At 42.4% G+C, this 13,634-nt stretch overlaps 1 protein-coding gene across 1 annotated transcript in view; it reads left to right on the top strand.

Annotated features, from left to right (window-relative positions):
• Positions 1 to 13,634, top strand: part of LOC106586478 (sodium/potassium/calcium exchanger 3) — a 66,653-nt gene that overhangs the window by 51,637 nt on the left and 1,382 nt on the right. Inside the window, exons 4-16 of the mRNA XM_045707069.1 lie at positions 1,731 to 1,805; positions 2,515 to 2,599; positions 3,265 to 3,368; positions 6,475 to 6,549; positions 9,784 to 9,809; positions 10,022 to 10,075; positions 10,811 to 10,944; positions 11,769 to 11,929; positions 12,182 to 12,464; positions 12,728 to 12,894; positions 13,069 to 13,183; positions 13,346 to 13,458; positions 13,554 to 13,619. Of these exons, the coding sequence (XP_045563025.1) occupies positions 1,731 to 1,805; positions 2,515 to 2,599; positions 3,265 to 3,368; positions 6,475 to 6,549; positions 9,784 to 9,809; positions 10,022 to 10,075; positions 10,811 to 10,944; positions 11,769 to 11,929; positions 12,182 to 12,464; positions 12,728 to 12,894; positions 13,069 to 13,183; positions 13,346 to 13,458; positions 13,554 to 13,619 (1,458 nt within the window). The remainder of the gene's footprint in view (positions 1 to 1,730; positions 1,806 to 2,514; positions 2,600 to 3,264; positions 3,369 to 6,474; positions 6,550 to 9,783; positions 9,810 to 10,021; positions 10,076 to 10,810; positions 10,945 to 11,768; positions 11,930 to 12,181; positions 12,465 to 12,727; positions 12,895 to 13,068; positions 13,184 to 13,345; positions 13,459 to 13,553; positions 13,620 to 13,634) is intronic.

Raw genomic sequence — 13,634 nt, forward strand, 5'->3', positions numbered from 1 at the left:
GGACAATAACGTAAAACACAAGGCCAAATACACTGGAGCTGCTTACCAATGCGACAAAACAACTAGTGGCCTAGTTAGAGTTTTGACTTAAATCGTCTTGAAAATCTATGGTAAGACTTGAAAATGGCTGTCTAGAAATGATCAACAACCAACTTGACAGAGCTTGAAGAATATTTCAAATAATAATGTAAAAAAAATATTGTACAATCCAGATGTGCAAAGCTCAGACTTACCCAGAAAGACTCACAGCTGTAATCACTGCCAAAGGTGATTCTAACATGTATTGACTCAGGGGTGTGAATACTTATGTAAATGAGATATTTCTGTATTCCATTTTCATTCCATTTGCAACATTTCTAAAAAAATATGTTTTCACCTTGTCATTTAGGGGTATTGTGTGTAGATGGGTGAAGATTATATATATTTTTATCCATTTTGAATTCAGGCTGTAGCGCAACAAAATGTGGAATACGTCAATGGGTCTGAATACTTTCAGAAGGCACTGTATCTCTCTCCCTCCAAAACCGCTATTATGCCTTGATGACCCCATTCACTCATGTAAGCATGAGAGGATTAGTCCGCTATGAAAAGATCATGTCATTTCTTGGAATTCCCTTGTTCCCCAAAAAAACTCAACCAATCAAAAACTCTTACTCAACCAACCGGCAACAGCAACAAGCTGCTGTGTCTAAAAACAGAGACAGCACAGAGACGATGCTGTGTCTAAAAAAACCACCCACCCACATACACACACACACACACACACAAAAACACACTCTGCCCTGTCATAACGGGACTTCATAATACTGCCACAGTATTACAACTCTGTTAACTGCCATCTGTTGTTGTCTCTAACATTGATCTCAACCCCATGTGATTCCACACCCAGATTAAAATCTCTAACAGGGATTGTACTTTACCTCTGACCCCTGATTCACCAAATTAACAAATCCACCCCACCCCACCCCTCCTACCTGGTCAGGCCCATTGATGGAGACAGAGGCTAATGGCACTGTGACAGGGTTGAAGGGTTTTCTTTACCTGTGTTTTTATTCAACCATGGTGTGGTGTCTATGATCTCTTCCTCTCTCTGCCTGTCTGTTTCTCTCTCTGTCTGTCTATCTGTCTCTCTCTCTTTCGCTCTCTTTCCCTCTGTCCTGTATTACCTCTCTCTCTCTTTTTTTTTCTTTCTTTCTTTTTCTTTCTCTCTCCCTCTCTCTCTTCCTCTCTCTTTTTCTTTCTCTCTTTTTCTTTCTCGCACTCTCTCTCTCCCTCTCTCCCTCTCTCTCCCTCTGTCTCTGTGTGGCTGTGGGGGTAAACTAATTCTGTCTGTCTTTTTGTTTTGAAGGATATTAGTGTACCAGTGATTTTTGTATTATAGTAAACCAGATTTGGATATTATGATTTGGCGGGCTTTGCAGTTAGGTTGTTGGCTAGCCATCAGCATGTATAAAGCCATGTTTAGTCCAATATCACTGACACATCATCTACAGTGTGTTCTTATGAAATTCAGATGGTGGTTTCCATCCATGTGTCTCTAACATATTTACTCGGGTCTGTTCAGGAGAGTATACTGTTTACAGAATGTTACGCAATATTACAGAATGTTCAGATAGAAAAGCATTGAGAATAGATACAAAAGTCAAGAAGAATAGGAAATTGTCCACCCCAATTATTACTCAATGAACACCCCCCTGTTTTCTTTCCTCTCTGTGTCTATTTCCTTTTAGGCCATGTATATGTTCATTGCCCTGGCCTTGGTTTGTGACGATTACTTTGTCCCTTCGCTGGAGAAGATATGTGAGGTATGTATGGACAAAGACAGAGTCTGTATCCCAAAAGGCAACCTATTCCATATGTAGTTTACTAACCTATGGGCCCTGGTCAAAGGTAGTGCACTATATAGGGAATAGGGTGCAATTTGGGATGCAGCTTAACAGGATGTGGATAAGTGGTGCTTATGTTGCTGTTTGTCCTTCTGTGTGTTAGGGTCGCAGTTCAGTTCAGGGTCAAGGGTTAGGCTGTGGTATTCTTCTCAATGACATGTTGGATCCTGTGCCACTTCCATCTTATTACAGTGTTACACTTATATACTGTGAAGCTTCTGTTGACAAGTCTCAACTTCTGCCTTTGTCTATCTATTACCTCTCTCACACTCTCTTTCTCTCTCTCTCTCTCTCTCTCTCACACTCTCTTTCTCTCTCTCTCTCTCTCTCTTTCTCTCTCATTCTCTCGCTCTCTCTCGTTCTTTCTCTTGCTCTTTCTCTCTTTTTCTCTCTCTCCCTCATTCTCTTTCTATCTCTCTTTATCTCTCTCTCTCTCCCTCTTGTTCTCTTTCTATCTCTCTTTCTTCTCTCTCTCTCTCGCTCTCTCTCTCTCTCCCTCATTCTCTTTCTATCTGTCTTTATCGCTCTCTCTCCCTCTCGTTCTCTTTCTGTCTCTCTTTTCTCTCTCTCTGTCTTTCTTCTCTCTCTCTGTCTTTCTTCTCTCTCTCTCTTTCTTCTCTCTCTCTAGCGTCTTCATCTCAGTGAGGATGTAGCAGGGGCAACCTTTATGGCAGCTGGAAGCTCCGCCCCTGAACTCTTCACCTCTGTCATAGGTAACACAAACACACACACATGCAATACACATACTTACTCACTAGCATGGACACAGACACACACACACACACACACACACACACACACACACACACACACACACACACACACACTACACACCAGTAGAAGAGGAACCTGTATAGGGATTAACAACATATTACATGTTAATCCAATTAATAGAGTTGAAATGAACATTGATGAGAAGCTGATGAGAAGCAGTGCGCTGACGTCAGTATTTTAGATTGGCGCTTTTGATAACACTGTAGATTAGAAGCAGACTGTTGTATTCACTGTAAACAGAGAAGGTTTTAGAACAAGACTCTGTAGTTTAATTTAACCCTTTGACGTGGCTGAGCTGTTTATATGTGTTGTGACAGCCGGGGGCAGTTGTTTGATCCCACTGTCAATGTATCACATCCAGTCATCCTGGGCCACTACACACGCACGCACGCACGCACGCACGCACGCACGCACGCACGCACGCACGCACGCACGCACGCACGCACGCACGCACACACACACACACACACACACACACACACACACACACACACACACAGCGCCGCTAAGACTAGAGACGTCAGAATCTGTCGGAGTAGACTGCATGTTAAAAAAGGACAAAGTGCCGTGTCATACTGTGTGTACATGTGTGTCCTCGCCGCAGGGGTCTTCATCACTAAAGGAGATGTGGGTGTGGGGACCATTGTGGGATCAGCAGTCTTCAACATCCTCTGCATCATCGGAGTGTGTGGAATCTTTGCTGGCCAGGTATCATGTCATACTGTTATGTCGTTTTAGAAAAACGTGGTTTCTGAATGAGTTCTTGGTATTTTGACTTGCTTGTATATCTCAATACAGCGTAGCATATATACAGTACATACATATATCTACAGAATACAGATTTATAGATATAAATATAGGCTACATACAGTGTCCATATATATTGTGCAAGAATATCCATAACAACATATATTCTCCATACTGTATACAAATTGAGTACATATACATTTGCCTGTACAGTGCACCATACATTTTGATGATGAACTGACCACAGTTACAGTATCACATCTGTACAGCCATAGCCTGCCTTACTGGTCTACTGTAACATGTATTCTCCCTGTCCAGATCCCTGCACCATGCCGTGCCAAGCCTGAAATCATCTGACATAACATAACATTATAGGGATTTGATCTGAGATTGTCCATTATGTAAGGAAGTAAAGGCCTACTGCCAGGAAACAGTGTATCACTGTAAAGTAATCTTAATACTGCCAGGAAACAGTCTATTACTGTCAAGTCATCTTAATACTCCTAGGAAATAGTGTATTACTGTAAAGTCATCTTAATACTGCCAGGAAACAGTGTATTACTGTCAGGTCATCTTAATACTGCCAGGAAACAGTGTGTTACTGTCAAGTCATCTTAATATTGCCAGGAAACAGTGTATTACTGTGAAGTCATCTTAATACTGCCAGGAAACAGTGTATTACTGTCAAGTCATCTTAATACTGCCAGGAAACAGTGTATTACTGTAAAGTCATCTTAATACTCCTAGGAAACAGTGTATTACTGTCAAGTCATCTTAATACTGCCAGGAAACAGTGTATTACTGTCAAGTCATCTTAATACTGCCAGGAGGCAGTGTATTACTGTCAAGTCATCTTAATACTGCCAGGAAACAGTGTATTACTGTCAAGTCATCTTAATACTGCCAGGAAACAGTGTATTACTGTCAAGTCATCTTAATACTCCTAGGAAACAGTGTATTACTGTAAAGTCATCTTAATACTGCCAGGAAACAGTGTATTACTGTCAAGTCATCTTAATACTGCCAGGAAACAGTGTATTACTGTCAAGTCATCTTAATATTGCCAGGAAACAGTGTATTATTGTCAAGTCATCTTAATACTGCCAGGAAACAGTGTATTACTGTGAAGTCATCTTAAAACTGCCAGGAAACAGTGTATTACTGTCAAGTCATCTTAATACTGCCAGGAAACAGTGTATTACTGTCAAGTCATCTTGATACTGTCAGGAAACAGTGTATTACTGTCAAGTCATCTTAATACTGCCTGGCAATAGTGTATTACTGTCAAGTCATCTTAATACTGCCAGGAATACAGTGTATTACTGTCAAGTCATCTTAATATTGCCAGGAAACAGTGTATTACTGTGAAGTCATCTTAATACTGCCAGGAAACAGTGTATTACTGTCAAGTCATCTTAATACTGTCAGGAAACAGTGTATTACTGTGAAGTCATCTTAATACTGCCAGGAAACAGTGTATTACTGTGAAGTCATCTTAATACTGCCAGGAAACAGTGTATTACTGTCAAGTCATCTTAATACTGCCAGGAAACAGTGTATTACTGTCAAGTCATCTTGATACTGCCTGGCAATAGTGTATTACTGTCAAGTCATCTTAATACTGCCAGGAATACAGTGTATTACTGTCAAGTCATCTTAATATTGCCAGGAAACAGTGTATTACTGTGAAGTCATCTTAATACTGCCAGGAAACAGTGTATTACTGTCAAGTCATCTTAATACTGACAGGAAACAGTGTATTACTGTCAAGTCATATTAATACTCCTAGGAAACAGTGTATTACTGTAAAGTCATCTTAATACTGCCAGCAAACAGTGTATTACTGTCAAGTCATCTTAATACTGCCAGGAAACAGTGTATTACTGTCAAGTCATCTTAATATTGCCAGGAAACAGTGTATTACTGTCAAGTCATCTTAATACTGCCAGGAATACAGTGTATTACTGTCAAGTCATCTTAATATTGCCAGGAAACAGTGTATTACTGTGAAGTCATCTTAATACTGCTAGGAAACAGTGTATTACTGTCAAGTCATCTTAATACTGTCAGGAAACAGTGTATTACTGTCAAGTCATCTTAATACTGCCAGGAAACAGTGTATTACTGTCAAGTCATCTTAATACTGCCAGGAAACAGTGTATTACTGTCAAGTCATCTTAATACTGCCAGGAAACAGTGTATTACTGTCAAGTCATCTTAATACTGCCAGGAAACAGTGTATTACTGTCAAGTCATCTTAATACTGCCAGGAAACAGTGTATTACTGTCAAGTCATCTTGATACTGTCAGGAAACAGTGTATTACTGTCAAGTCATCTTAATACTGCCTGGCAATAGTGTATTACTGTCAAGTCATCTTAATACTGCCAGGAATACAGTGTATTACTGTAAAGTCATCTTAATACTCCTCACTATTATTTGTCTAGTAGAGATCAGTTTCTTCCATCTTGCTAACTTGTATGGTCTATTGTGGCTATACAGCGCAAACAGATCTGGGACCAGACTTTGGCTACGTGTTTCTCATAGGAAGACATTATGAGCTTTACATTTTGGATAGCCTGATCCCAGATTTGTTGGTGCTGTCTAGCATGACATGACTATAGGAGTTTGCTCTACAGCACAAACAGGACCAGGCTAGGGCTTGACTGTGTTTCTCTAAGGAAGATATGTATTTTGCTGTAGTAGTGTGTGTGGGTTGATTTGCATGCTAAATCCAGGCTCTATAACGCATTAGTCACTGTGTGGTAGGCTGCCTGCGCTGCATATCATTATGTAAAATCAATGGATACACCGCCACCTTTTTGGAGTAGGTGAGCACTGCCTGCTTGTCCTTTGTACGTAGTGGGATCTATTCAGGTCAACTCAAGAGCTCTTCGTGGGTCTCGGTATGCTTATGAGGGAGCTGGAGCTATAATCGTTATTGTTTGCGTCGAACCGCCGGGAATACAAAGCGCTGTCATGAGGGTATGCTTGACTGCAGTTCATCAGTGTGATAATGCTGTGTCTTTTGTTTGTGACCTGTTTGTCTTCTCTCCATCTGTCTCTAGGCTGTGAAGCTCTCCCATTGGACACTACTCAGAGACTCCGCCTACTACACGCTCTCTATCGCAGCCCTCATTGCAGTAAGTGGCCAACTACACACACACACACACACACACACACACACACACACACACACACACACACACACACACACACACACACACACACACACACACACACAACAGCGTGCCAACACCTGAGTTCTCCCTGCCTGAGTTCTCCCTGCCTGAGTTCTCCCTGCCTGAGTTCTCCCTGAGTGAGTGAGTGAGTGAGTGAGTGAGTGAGTGAGTGAGTGAGTGAGTGAGTGAGTGAGTGAGTGAGTGAGTGAGTGAGTGAGTGAGTGAGTGAGTGAGTGAGTGAGTGAGTGAGTGAGTGAGTGAGTGAGTGAGTGAGCATCAGCTGGACCAGTCTGTCTGAGAACCCTGCTCTGATGTGCAGACAGACTCATCACGCATCACTCCTCCCAATTAAACACAACACTGGGTCTGACTGATGTAGATAAAGGACATCTGAACTGAACTGACCCTCCATACATGGTATTATTGGAATGTAGGTTGACGTTTATTGTCATGAATTTTGCCCTGGAGGCAGAACTGAGCGATGTCCGCTAGGGACAGACGAACATTTACTGGGAGGGTAGTGAGTTTTTTCCCTGGTTTACATTCCCTCTTCTGCTCGTATTTTCCCTATAAACAATGGCTTGACTGACTTTTGACATTAACCGAATAAAGTTAAAAAAACATTGGTGAAGGTTTGGTGTGGCTATTATTAAGCTTTAGCTAGTGCCGGCCGATGATATGAAGGCAGTGCGCCACGGCACTACGACTGACTTGAGCTGAGGAAGTCTGTTTCAGGCCTACCAGAGTTACTCCTATAATCTAATGCTTATCGTTATACAAAAGAGTCTGATCTAAAATGTACGAATTAGCCCCCTTCTGTACTCCTATATATGTATAGCAGACGCAGTAGCCATCGGACATGAAGAAATGCATGTCGGTGTCATAGCATGCAATGGCATATCTCTATCTCTCTAGGGCTTTGCCTAAGCTTCTCTTCCTTTATAAAGGCTATATATATACAGTCGGAAGATTACATACACTTAGGTTGGAGTCATTAAAACTCGTTTTTCAACCACTCCACAAATTTCTTGTTAACATACTATAGATTTGGCAAGTCGGTTAGGACGTCTACCTTGTGCATGACACAAGTAATTTTTCCAACAATTGTTTACAGACAGATTATTTCACTTATAATTCACAGTATCACAATTCCAGTGGGTCAGAAGTTCACATACACTAAGTTGACTGTGCCTTTAAACAGCTTGGAAAAGCTTTAGAAGCTTCTGATAGGCTAATTGACATCATTTGAGTCAATTGGAGGTGTACCTGTGGATGTATTTCAAGGCCTACCTTCAAACTCAGAGTCTCTTTGCTGGACATCATGGGAACATCAAAAGAAATCAGCCAAGACCTCAGAAAATAAATTGCAGACCTCCACAAGTCTGACTCATCCTTGGGAGCAATTTCCAAATGCCTGAAGGTACCACGTTCATCTGTACAAACAATAGTACACAAGTATTAACACCATGGGACCACGCAGCAGTCATACCGCTCAGGAAGGAGACACGTTCTGTCTCCTAGAGATGAACATACTTTTGTGTGAAAGGTGCAAATCAATCCCAGAGCAACAGCAAAGGACCTTGTGAAGATGGAGGAAACATGTACAAAAGTATCTATATCCACAGTAAAACGAGTCCTATATCGATATAACCTGAAAGGCCACTCAGCAAGGAAAAAGCCACTGCTCCAAAACCGCCATAAAAAAAGCCAGATTACAGTTTGCAACTGCACATGGGGACAAAGATCGTACTTTTGGAGAAATGTCCTCTGGTCTGATGAAACAAAAATAGAACTGTTTGGCCATAATGACCATCGTTATGTTTGGAGGATAAAGGGGGATGCTTGCAAGCTGAAGAACACCATCCAAACCATGAAGCACGGGGGTGGCAGCATCATGTTGTGGGGGTGCTTTGCTGCAGGAGGGACTGGTGCACTTCACAAAATAGATGGCATCAGAAAGTTAAAGCTTGGTCACAAATGGGTCTTCCAAATGGACAATGACCCCAAGCATACTTCCAAAGTTGTGGCAAAATGGCTTAAGGACAACAAAGTCAAGGTATTGGAGTGGCCATCACAAAGCCCTGACCTCAATCCTATAGAAAATTTGTGATCAGAACTGAAAAAGTGTGTGTGAGCAAGGAGGCCCACAAACCTGACTCAGTTACACCAGTTCTGTCAGGACGAATGGGCCAAAATTCACCCAACTTATTGTGGGAAGCTTGTGGAAGGCTACCCGAAACGTTTGACCCAAGTTAAACAATTTAAAGGCAATGCTATCAAATACTAATTGAGTGTATGTAAACGTCTGACCCACTGGGAATGTGATAAAAGCTTAAATAAATAATTCTCTCCACTATTAGTCTGACATTTCACATTCTTAAAATAAAGTGGGGATATTAAGTCTAAAGGCCTATGCATGCAATGCCCTGATGCATTTAGAGCTCAAATCTCTGACCATGAGGTGGACAATTATTATTTTAGGAATTAGCCTAAAAAACTATAAATAAATAGGCTATTGTGGGGAGGGGATGCATTTTTTTGAGTTGGACCAGCCCCCCAGTAAATGTCGATCTCTCCCCTAGATGGGCCAGCTGCAAAGTCAAAGTGGTCTGTATTGTAAAAATACATGAAATTAAAAATGATATTTTTGGTCTTAATTTAAGGTTAGGGTTAGGCATTAAGGGTTAGCAGTGTGGTTAAGGTTAGGGTTAGGTTTAAAATCAGATTTTATGTCTTCATGGCTGTGCCAGCTAGTGACCACTCTGCAGAGCTGCCTCCAGAACAAGATTCATGTCAATAAATGCCAACCTGGAATTATAACATGCCTTTGACTCTACTGTCTGGATAATAGTAGTATGAAATGCCAATGACTCACTGGATAATCTTCAGTTCTGGGTATATGTTAGCCTTTTAGCATGAAGCATGATGACACAGCACATACATCCGCAGAAAGAGAAGTACTGTATTTTTCCACTTGACATTGGCTAAGTTAGACTGTAATGAATCAGATGTTGAGTAACAGGTGTTTTTGTCCTGGTTCTGTCATGGAGGAAAGCTCTGGTGTTGGCGTACCCTCTGGTGGTCAAGATAGACATAGCGTTGCTTTAATAATCAGTATAGGAAATGCAGGGAGATTGTGTTATTACGTCTCTCCCTTTCCCTAAATATGATCAATCCCTCTCTTTCTCCTCGCAGTTTATCTACGACGGGGAGGTTACATGGTATGTAAAAATGCATTTCTCTTGATATTCAGTTGGTTGATAATCAGTTGATAAGTCTCTGCGGTGGTGTGTTTTGAATTAGATTCACCTGTGCTCGTCTCAACTGTATGTGTGATGTGGGGGGGGGGTGCTCTAAGAACAGAGCAGAAGACACTTCCGTTGTTCACATGGACAATAAAGTTGGATTCATTCTATTCTATATTGTATTCAAGGTGGGAGTCTCTAGTCCTGAACGTGATGTACCTCTTTTACATTCTAATCATGAAGTGAGTATGAGCATCATCTGGCAGTCACATCATCACACACCAGGAACACACACACTTCCCATCTGGACCAAGCGCTATTCAGTCATTTAGTTCTCTGCTGCCAATGACTGGAACGAACTACAAAAATCTCTGAAACTGGAAACACTTATCTAGCTCACTAGCTTTAAGCACCAGCTGTCAGAGCAGCTCACAGATCACTGCACCTGTACATAGCCCATCTATAATTTAGCCCAAACAACTACCTCTTCCCCTACTGTATTTATTTATTTAGCTCCTTTGCACCCCATTATTTATATTTCTACTTTGCACTTTCTTCCACTGCAAATCTACCATTCCAGTGTTTTACTTGCTATATTGTATGTACTTCGCCACCATGGCCTTTTTTTTGCCTTTACCTCCCTTATCTCACCTCATTTGCTCACATTGTATACGGACTTATTTTTCTACTATATTATTGACCGTATGTTTGTTTTACTCCATGTGTAACTCTGTGTTGTTGTATGTGTCGAACTGCTTTGCTTTATCTTGGCCAGGTCGCAGTTGTAAATGAGAACTTGTTCTCAACTTGCCTACCTGGTTAAATAAAGGTGAAATAAATAAATAAAATAAAAGATACTGTACATTGAGGCAAATGTATTACACTGTTACTCACAGGAAAGTCTGCATACTTATGTAAACTCTTTCTACTCAATTCTCATTATCTCTGAACTGAATTTTCATCACTTGTGTATGTAGGTTTAACGGCAGAGCGAGACGCTACTTTGACCGGCGGAAGAAGAGCTCCGTGAGTCTGGCCAACGGTCTGACGGGCAGCACTGACCTGGAGGACAATGTCACCTGTGACGCCACTGCCGTCCTGCTGAAGAAAGGTACCTACCCTGGTGGCACACAGATATGACATCGCATTATCAGGCTTCTGTGGGGCAACACTTTACTTGGATAGTATATCTACAGACTATCACTAACTGTTCAACTAACTATCTACTAACCTTAACCCTTTACCCTAACTCTTATTCTAAACCTAACCATAACCTTAGCAAGTTGCTTATCACAGATAGTTTGTTGATGGTATGAGTATCTGAGCTATCCAAATAAACTGTGACCTTCTGTGGTACAATACAGAGAAATACAGTTTACCTTGAAATTATTTTGATAGTTGTGGTGGTTCCACTGAAAAAGGAACTATTGTAGTATCTCAGTTTCAGTTACTTCAGGGTTTTGGCGAGGCCCTTTATCTACTTCCCCATAGTCAGATGAACTCATGGATACCATTTTTATGTCACTGCGTCCAGTTTGAAGGAAGTTGCTAACTAGTGCTAGCGCAATTGCTAACTAGTGTTAGCTCATTGCGCTAACGCTAGTTAGCATTGGCTCGTGAAACTACCTCCAACTTCCTTCATACTGGACACAGTTCATCTGACTCTGGGGAAGTCGATCAAGGGCTTCATTGCCAAAATCCTGAAGAATCCCTTTAAGGCACTCAGTGGAAGGTACACACGTGTATGTATGAGTTTCTTGTGTCACCAGTCTGTTAGTGGTAACAGTAGCCATTTTGTGACTACCCATAGCTAACTTCCAGTGTGCTGATGGTAGATGAGCTACTGTCAGCCTACCCCCACCAGCTGTCCTTCTCTCATTGAGAAACTATTAGAGAAGAAGTAACCAGGTGGCCATTTTGTGTCTGTCCCCATAGCTAACTTCCAGTGTAAGCCCAGTGTGCTGATGGTGGATGAGCTACTGTCAGCCTACCCCCACCAGCTGTCCTTCTCTGAGGCTGGCATGAGGATCATGATCACCAGCCACTTCTCCCCCAGGACACGATTAGCCATGGCTTCACGCATGCTCATCAATGAGGTAAGATTAGGGTAACACAGACATTCACACACACACACACACATACACATGTACTGTATGAATTTGACATTTACACCCCACCCTCCACACACACATGTCTGTACACACACACACACACACACACACACACACACACACACACACACACACACACACACACACACACACACACACACACACACACACACACACACACACACACACACTCAATCTCTCTCTCATTGACTCAGTATTGTGTGTATGTGTGTGCAGAGACAGAGGGTGATCAACACCAGTGAGACCAGGGTCAACCAACACATCACCAACGGAGACTCAGACTCTGCAGCCGCCAGGGCTCCGGAGAAGCGGGGTCTGGAGAACGGCAGGACGGGCGGGGCCGAGAGAGGGCTGAACGGGAGATGCCTTGGTCAGGGGGTCCTGGAGTCGGGGAATGAGACGGAAAACGAGAACGAGGATAATGATAATAATGAGAACGACGGAGGAGAGGAGGAAGAGGACGAGAACGAAGGACCTCTGGTCCCTCACAGACCACCAGGTGTGTGATCATCTTATATGTCTATTTTCTTTATTCTATGTTTTACATATTTCAATTCACTGACGCTCATTTTCTCTCTTCCAATCCCCTTCTCTTTCTCTCTCTCTCTGTTTCTGTCTCATTCACTCTCTCTCTCTCAATTCAATTATAAAAAATATAAAATATTCTCTCTCTCTCTCTCTCTCTGTCTCTGTCTCTCTCTCTGTCTCTGTCTCTGTCTCTCTCTCTCTCTCTCTCTCTCTGTCCCACTCCGTCTCCTCCAGCGGGTGTGTGTAACAAGATGAAGTGGCTGCTGTGCTGGCCTCTGTGCCTGCTCCTCTTCTTCACCATCCCGAACTGTGCCAAGCCACGCTGGGAGAGATGGTTCATGGTCTCCTTCGTCACCTCCACCATGTGGATAGCTGGCTTCTCCTACATTATGGTCTGGATGGTGAGTTCTTATTTAACCTTTATTTACTAAATGTCATATTAGCCTTGGCTCCAGCTGTCCTCTCAAACGGGATTACAGTGTTGAGGTCTGGTAATTGACATGCTGTGTGACAGTTCCATTCTAGCCTTGGTTACAATTCTAATGGTACGACTGCCATGTTGTCATAAACTATAGGTGACTGTGATTGGGTACACGCTTGGCATCCCTGATGTCATCATGGGCATCACGTTCCTGGCGGCGGGGACTAGTGTTCCAGACTGCATGGCCAGCCTCATCGTGGCACGCCAAGGTACTGTAGGGAGAGAGACACAGAGAGACCACTCCATCAGAACCAACTCCACAACACGTGTCTTTTATGAAGTTACACAGAGCTGTTGAACTACGGTACTGCACACACCAAGTACGGTGTTATAATACAATGTATTATGATAGATTTTCCTCTTCTGTCTAGGTCTGGGAGACATGGCCATCTCTAACTCTATTGGTAGCAATGTGTTTGATATTCTGGTGGGCCTTGGCCTGCCCTGGCTTTTACAGACCCTCTGCATTGACTATGGATCAACTGTGAGTATTCCTACTATTACCCATGTTATCTTTTCTACTATTGCCCAACATTGGAGACAGGCTTAGAGCTAATCATGTTTCTGTGTCCTCTTCAGATCTCTCTGAACAGTAGAGGATTGATCTTCTCTGTTGCGCTGCTCTTGGCCTCAGTGTTCCTCACAGTGAGTACAGGCTGT

Source organism: Salmo salar, chromosome ssa02 (genome assembly GCF_905237065.1).
Source record: "Salmo salar chromosome ssa02, Ssal_v3.1, whole genome shotgun sequence".
NCBI lineage: Eukaryota > Metazoa > Chordata > Actinopteri > Salmoniformes > Salmonidae > Salmo > Salmo salar.